The 8,205-nt window shown below is 46.8% G+C and overlaps 1 protein-coding gene across 1 annotated transcript; it reads left to right on the forward strand.

Moving 5' to 3' along the window:
- The first annotated feature begins 957 nt into the window (after positions 1 to 957).
- RAD1 (RAD1 checkpoint DNA exonuclease) lies at positions 958 to 5,216 on the forward strand. Its single transcript, XM_010158766.1, has 4 exons — positions 958 to 1,069; positions 4,014 to 4,272; positions 4,589 to 4,687; positions 4,995 to 5,216. Exons 2-4 carry the CDS (start codon positions 4,034 to 4,036, stop codon positions 5,176 to 5,178), a joined length of 522 nt encoding a protein of 173 aa, XP_010157068.1. The 5' UTR covers positions 958 to 1,069; positions 4,014 to 4,033; the 3' UTR covers positions 5,179 to 5,216.
- Positions 5,217 to 8,205: the final 2,989 nt, after the last annotated feature.

The raw sequence follows: 8,205 nt of genomic DNA on the forward strand, positions 1-8,205 counted from the left end.
AGGCCGCACCGACGCTGAATCCAGCAGGACAACCACCTCTCTTGCCTGGCTGGTTGTGCTGGGTGTGCTGGGCCCCAGGAGGCGGGTTGCCGCCGAGGCAGCCAATAAGATCATGTGACTGCAAACACAGCTCACGTCACCCACTGTACGTCTGAGATACCCTGCTCCCGCAGCTACCACGAAGCAGGTAGAGCCCAGTGGTTAACGGGGTAGCCTGCAGTAGCTCACCCTCATCAGACCAGTCAAAGGAATGTTTCAGCACATATTTCAATGTGATGTACGCACTCTTCTGCTCTGTTCTTACACACTTTTTACTAGTTGAAATGTATATTTATGCTCTGAGGGAAGACAAGCAAGTAAGGGTTTAAATTGAAAGCAGGGAGGTTTAGATTGGATATCAGGAAGAAATTCTTCCTGGAGAGGGTGGTGAGGCACTGTGACAGGTTGCCCAGAGAAGCTGTGGATGCCCCATCCCTGGAAGTGTCCAAGGCCAGGCTGGATGAGGCTTTGAGCAACCTGACCTAGTGGAAGGTGTCCCTGCCCATGGCAGGGGGGTTGGAACTAGATGATCTTTAAGGTCCCTTCCAACCCAAACCGTTCTGTGATTCTAAGTGTGGTTTCTGGAGATTGGTGACACATTGTGTAGTTCCCTGAATGTTTCCAGCTCCAGAACTAGGCAGCTTTAGGCTTTAACATTTGTAGCTTGTTTTTAAACTATGAAGGACAAGTGTTTAGGTTTTCATGCTTATGCCATGCTACCATGTTTCTTCTGTGACCTGATTTTAATGTATCAGTTTTAAGGATGTAGACCCATTTTTTTTAATTGATGCTGTTACATGTAGAAATCACTTTGTATTGTACTGATACGTGAGAATGAAAGTGCTGCATTTAAGGAAGTAAGTGTAAACTATAAAATAATTGCAAAAACTCTGCTCTCCGTCTCTTTTTGTTCTCTTACAGGCAGAAATTTTTCAGGAATTTGCTGTTCAGGAGGAATCAGTGACATTCCGGATCAATTTGTCTGTTCTTCTTGACTGCTTGACCATTTTTGGTACCAGTTCTTTGCCAGGTATGGGTGTGTTTACATGTCAGCATATGAGTATCACGTGTAACCACACAGTGTAACCTGGACATAGCTGTAGGGAGATTTCCAGTCTTGGCAAAACTTCTGATTTCCTCACCTTAAGTCGTTCTGAGCATGGCAGCTGTCGCTGATAAGCAGGATCCATCCTGTTTGCTTAAGCTAATACAGGTGTGTGTTCTGGTAACGCACACTTGCTTCTCTCTGTCGATGGAGAGAAGCAAGGAACTGGCGGGCGTGAGCCCAGGCAGCGTGTCAGGGACCGCCGCAGCAGGAGAGGCTAAAAGAGGCCGCTTCAGTGTGGAAGATGGATTAAAGGTTTATGCCTGTGTGACGCTACTGGGGTAACTGAGAAACAGAGGAGTCTTCCTGTGAAGATAATGTTTCCTGGATCTGTGTAAGGCACAAAAGAATCATTTGTTTTGGGAGAGAACCCTTTGTGGCATGAAGTCCAGTGAACAGCCCCAGCTTGTACTCCTGCACTGCCCTGGGGCTGACGATATTAAATAGCTTCTGTAATCTGATAAGAAAATATGCCAAGTAGTTCGGTCAGGCATCTCTGGCAAGTTGTGGGATTAGGCTGGAGTTCTGACGGAGGCCAGTGCTGCACCCTAGGACTGACACATGCCATTACTGCCGTTCCTGTTAATCTGTTTTCAGTCAGAGCCCAGATCATGCGTATCACACAAACACTGGTTTGTTCCCAAGTGCCCTTCACTGGAGGGGAAGCCTGGGTGCAGCTGGTGGAACAGTTGCTGTGCAGCCCGCTCCAGGATGCAAGGATGTGTGGATGCAGAGAGCTCCAGGGTGCCCTCTACTAGGGATGGTGCATGACTCTGTCACAGGGGTTTGAGAGTCCAGTGGGGCAGCTAGAAGGCTACTCCTTGGGCAAGCTGGGGCAGCCTCGTCTCAGAGCTTTGAGCTGAAAAAGCGTGAAAGCTGTCAGTACGTCTTAAGGCCACAGGGGATCCACGTTGGGCTGGCTAACTGCTGTGAACTGCAGCGGAAATCAGCACACTGAGAGACAGTATAGACATAGCTTGGAATTTCTCCCACTAACAAAAAGTTTTATATCAAGCCAGTAGTAAATGTGATCCCTTTTCCAGTATTTCTGTGGCTTCTGCAAGCCTGGAACATCCAGCAACCTCAGACACATTAACAAGCACGTGCATGAGTTAGGAAAATTCTGGTGCAGATCTACTGTGTTTGAAGATGTCTCAGGGGTTGCAGGTAGCTGTGCTCCTGCTCCCACTGCAATGGCTGGTATGTGGCACCTTCCGTTGAGGCTACAACTGCATGTGTTTTTTGAGTATCATCTCCAGCATGCAGATAAGGTATGGAGGAGTGGTATTTACCTAAGGTCTCACAAGAAATCTGCGGCAGGATTGGGTAGCTCTTCAGGTGCTGTTAGAGCATCTTGCTTATGGAGTGTGTGAATTAGAAGAATCAAGTAGACTCTGTTATTGGTCCTGTTTGTAGTCTTTTCAGTGACAGAGGTGCTTGGGAAGCTGCCTTCACAATGGAGTATACAAATACTGAATTACATGAACCCGTTTGTTTAAACAAAAACCCACAGTTCTTAACAAATTTTATTTCCTATAAATGAATTTATTTTTTAACTTGACAGTTATTCAAAAAATATTTTCACAAGCAAAAATAACCACAAGTTAGCATGACTTTATAGGTGCTACAGGATGCACTGTGTGCTCATGTGAAGAGTGATACCGTGACAGTTTTTTGGGCAGTTCTACCATTGCTGCTGTGCTTTGAACTCCATATTCCTCTGCTTTATCTGTTGTGACTCTGAGGTAAAGTGCTAAAATCTACTGTACTAGCCAGCACCCTGATTTTGAGAAACCCAGCATTCAGAATATGATTGCCTGGCAGGAAGAGGATGTGGCCATAATGCAAGGCAAGCTGCGTTACCGTCAGTTTGGGTTGCAGAGGTAAGAAGGTACTGAGGAAGGGCGATGTGAGCTGGAGACAGCCTCAGGACCATGGAATATTTTGCAGTTCCACAAACCTGTCGCTGTCATGGTTTAACCCCAGCCGACAGCCAAGCCCCACACAGCTGCTTCCTCGCTCCCCTTGGTGGGATAGGGGAGAGAATTGGAAGGGTAAAAGTGGGAAAACTTGTGGGTTGAGGTAAGGGCAGTTTAGTAGGTAAAGCGGAAGCTGTGCATGCGAGCGAAGCAAAACAAGGAATTTATTTACCACTTCCCATCGGCAGGCAGGTGTTCAGCCACCCCCAGGAAAGCAGGGACCCATCATGCCTGGCGGTTACTTGGGAAAGCAAATGCCAACACTCCAGATGTTCCCCCCTTCTTCCCCCAGCTTTATATGTTGACCATGATATCGTATGGTATTTGCATGATGCCATACGGTGTGGGACATCCCTTTGGTCAGTTGGGGTCAGCTGTCCTGGCTGTGTCCACTCCCAGCCTCTTGTGCACCCCAGCCCACTCGCTGGTGGGGGTGGGTGAGGAGCAGGAACAGCCTTGACTCTGTGTAAGCACTGCTCAGCAACAACTAAAACATCCCTGTGTTACCAGCACTGTTTCCAGCACAAACCCGCAGCACAGCCACATGCCAGCTACCTTGAAGACCATGACCTCTGTCACAGCCAAAGCCAGCACAGTTGCATATACAGCTTCATTGTCACAGCTAGCGTTACCTCTTTGGTCCAGGACACAGGTTGGATTTGAAGTGGTGCCTGCATACAAATGATTTCATTTCGCTGCATGCCCATTAGCACTTGGTAGGGTGTCTAGGAGGCTGCACTAAGCATGCTACATCAGTGTATTGGAGGCTGGACCAAACACACTGAATCAAATCAATCTGTGCTCCATATGCCAGTGAAATGTGAATTTTCTAAAGTGATCAGATGTGCTAGCTAGCCCTCTCAGGAATGTGTATTTCATTCTCTTTTCAGGAACATCGACGGCCCTTCGGATGTGTTACCGTGGTTATGGTTATCCCTTGATGCTGTTCTTGGAAGAAGGAGGAGTCGTGACAGTGTGCAAAATTAACACTCAAGAACCTGATGAGTTGTTAGACTTTGATTTCTGCAATACAAAGGTTGTTAATAAAGTTATCCTGCAGTCAGAGGGGTTACGAGAAGCCTTTGCCGAACTGGATATGACCAGTGAAGTCCTGCAGATTACCATGTCTCCAGATAAACCCTACTTCAGGTACGGGAAGCTGTGCTTTCAACGCAAACGTTCGTGCTTGGCACCCGTTGGTAAGGACTGGAAGCTTTCGGCACGAGGCTATTTTAGAATATTGCTTTATATTATGTGTAGAAAATCACAATATGTAATATAATTAACATAGTAACGAATATATTGACAACCTGGTAAAAGTGACACTTCAGCATTTTTAATTAAATAAAGCAAAACAAACACGTGTGTTGTGGAACAGCCATTGAGATACTCAAGATGACGGATTCTGAGGAGTTTGTAAAGAGCTCTGATTAGATGTGTTGAGATGGTGCCTTTTGTCTTCCAGGTTATCCACATTTGGAAATGCAGGAAGTGCACATCTGGACTACCCGAAGGACTCTGATCTGATGGAAGCATTCCACTGTAACCAGACCCAGACAAACAGGTGGGACGTCTGCCATCAGTGCCCTCCATGGTCATGCGTTCCAGCTGAAAAGTTTAGAAAACGGGATTTGTGTTACTGTAACATCTGTTTCATTAGTAGGAGGGAGAAAAAACATACTTCCCGTCTCATAAAAGTCTGTGATCAAAAACTAAGAGATAACATCGTCTGCCTGATGTTACCAGGAAAAGACAATTTAGCACATTGCTAATTGTTTTTTATTTATTCTTTGGCTTTATCTGGGAGTAATATTTCAGCTCCTCTCCACACAACGTGTTTTTTTCAGATGACTTTATTTCCCCTCCTGCAGGTACAAGATTTCTTTGCTTAAACCATCTACAAAGGCACTGGCTTTATCTTGTAAAGTGTCCATTCGAACAGATGCTCAAGGATTTCTTTCGCTGCAGTATATGATTAGGAATGAAGATGGACAGATCTGTTTTGTGGAATACTACTGTTGCCCTGATGAGGATATTGCTGAAGCAGAACCGTAGGTGTATGTTCTGTCTCCTGTATTATATTTGTGGATATATATAAAATACTGTATTTTTTTATAAAGCTGTAAAGATTGATGGAGCTGATGTTGTAATTTTTTTTTTAAGTTGTATTTAGAAATACAAAGACTCCCCTTTTATTCTCTTGCAAACATTTCTCAGCCGTGGCCCAAAAAACTGAAGCTGAAAAAGCAACGAGGGGAGTTGATCTCCTATAGCCACTGTTTCCAGCACAGATGTTGATGGGATGTTCGTGTAATACGTTGCTGGTTTTTACAGTGTTCTCCAAGAATTTTTGTTTGTGTTTTTTTTTGTCTTTGGCTTATGCTAAGCGATGACGCAAGGGAAAACCTGAATACTAGCTGTATGTTGGCTAGTTAACTTTGAGTGACTTAAAAATAAAACCAAATTTGTCTTGAAAGAGGACGGCATTTTCGGAATTATTTCTTAGTAGCAGAAGGTGGTTTCTTTCTGGCACATTTGCTGGTGAAGCCCCGAGGCTCCTCCTCATCTTGAGTAATTCTTAATATAACTCAGTTCCTTGGAATTTAATCTGATGCCAATTTACCCGTTTGTCTGCAGTACTGGTGTTGAATTGGTAAACTAGGATAGAAGCCAGGATTTAGTTACTTACAACTGTTCTGGCGACGTTGTTTCGTATCTGGTATTTACTGCACACCCACAGGAATGCTGCTGCCGAAATGTTTCTGTACGTATGCGTCCCCGTTCCTGCCCTGCTACCCTCTACTGTCGTTGACAGTCCTAAGAACAGAGACGTTTGAGGTTTGAAATTATTTGTGAAATTCATTTACCTCCTCCTTAGCCTTTTTCAGCAGCAGGAGGGATGCCCAGACAGGAGTGCAGGATCGTCTGCCTGTGTCCCTGGAGTGGTGTGTCCATACCACTGCTAAAAGTGGGCCTACTTCTTTTTGAAAAGGGAGTGCAGTTTTCTGCAGTGGCCAGAACGGTGAAGCGGGCTGCACTTGGGTCAAAAGTTGCACTTCTTACTTCACACCTCTTCACAAACAACCTGCTCCAAACAGGAGCTCCGCTGAGCCAGCTGGGTGTTGGACGAGGTGCGGAGGCTGCGGATGGCAGCGCAGGAGGCTGAAGCCTTCCTGCCGCGGGGTGCGAGCTGCGGGTCGTGTCTGCAGCCTTAGGCCATGGTTGGGTCTGGCGGGTCGGAAGGTGAGGTCCTGCCTTCCACGTGTGGAAAACGGCACGTTCACACGTTACCACGTCGGTTGCTCCACGGTTCGATGGAATCCAGGGCCTTTGGGTTTAAGTTTAAAATGCTTTTGTTGACTGTTTTTCACCCCTTGCTTATGCCAGCACGAGCGTCCTTTGAGTGCACGGTGCCAACAGTTCACTTTTGTTGTCTACCATGCGGATCGTCCATTTATTGCACTAAATTTTACATTTGGAAAACAATGACAAATCTCTGGACTGCAGGACTGATAAAGACACCTAATAATATACTAAATTACTGTTATCTACCCTTTTTTTTTTAACTTAAGTATTCAGTATAGGTGAATTTCCTTTTGGCTTACTGTTTCAATTTCTTCAGTGAATTATTAATACTGTCCCTGGCTAGTGGGTGTTAAGAATGATTTACACAATCCCAGGGTGACAGGATAAAAATGAAACAGGCCCATCGCTTCCTTACTGTGATTTATTTCAGAGTTCCTCGCACTGTGTCCATGGACACTGCTGTGACCTCACATCTGTACTTCGATGTAATTGCCTACAGATGTACTATGTTACTTCTTAAAATAGTACTTTTAACAATTTCTCCTAAAATCCACCAGCAGCGGTCATGGAAATAGTCTCCTAAGAAGTCAGAACACCACAGAATACCCTAAAGTCACTGCTGGATTTCGTAAACAACAGCTGTTGCAGACACGGGTGGTTTGTGCCAGGGTGAAAGCCTGTGCCCCAGCCGGACGGAGTCCGGGCCTCGACTTGGCGGGGGGGAGGTGCTGGGCATCGTTCTTGGTGGGCAAAACCACGGCGAGGCTACAGGCGCCTTGCAGTAAGGGAAGGAGGGGATCAGGATCCACCTGCGATGGATTCCGTTACATCCCTGCCTTCAGACGCAGTGGACTAAAAAGGGTGAGGAGGAGGATGACTGGGAAGCCACCGCCCATCTTCACCTGGTACACGGCTTAAATTCTGCAAACCTCCACTGCTGGATTAGACTTGATTCCCTGGCACACGAGGTCCAGACCCCGGGTGATGGTACTTTTAATACGTTTCATCTCTCCGGCGTGTCAGGTCTTTCCCCTCGCAGGCGACGGGAAGCCTGCAGTAACATTCAGTTGCTGGCTTTTTCCTGCAACTGCGTGACGGAACAGGCTGGTCACAACCCGGATTTTGCCCGCGTGCTTGCTTCTGAGCTGGTACACGCACGTACTTGGAACTGCCGGTGGTGTGAACCAGAACAGCTGCTGGGGTGGGAGCTGACACCGGCAGTTTCCACCCAGGTTCCGTACAGCCGTGGTAGGCGCTGCCTGGCGTCTCGATTTACTGCATCTGGGGCTCTGGGCCACCCAGAGCCAGAGGCCAGGACGCTGACAAGTGACTTTTCCTCCCATTATTTTGATCTGTGGTTTTCCCAGTAAGAACTGACCTCACGCCTTCAAGAAGGCCTCTCTTTTATCCTACCTGAAAGACATTACCAACATCCCTTGGGTCCTGCTGGTCTGCTGCAGTACTGGAAGCCGGAATAACGACTTTGGCTGCTGGTCCTGACAATCTTTACGCAACACGACACCAACAGTGCCAGCGCACACGTGACCTCTGGGAAGCGCCTGAGTCTCTGGCTTTCACATGCTGAGGCCCATCCGTGACCATGTGGATCTGTTGTGACTCTGGAGCAAAAATGCCCCAAAAGAAACTGAATTCTACACCTCGGTTTCAAAGTGAGTCGTGGGAAGAAAAATCGGTTGTTTAATACCTAATGGCACACGCATTTATAAGGAAACGTACTCCTGTACCCTTGGCTAGAGGGGCTTCGGTGGGGGCTGC

The sequence above is a fragment of the Eurypyga helias genome, unplaced genomic scaffold (assembly GCF_000690775.1).
Source record: "Eurypyga helias isolate BGI_N326 unplaced genomic scaffold, ASM69077v1 scaffold6539, whole genome shotgun sequence".
NCBI classification, from domain to species: domain Eukaryota; kingdom Metazoa; phylum Chordata; class Aves; order Eurypygiformes; family Eurypygidae; genus Eurypyga; species Eurypyga helias.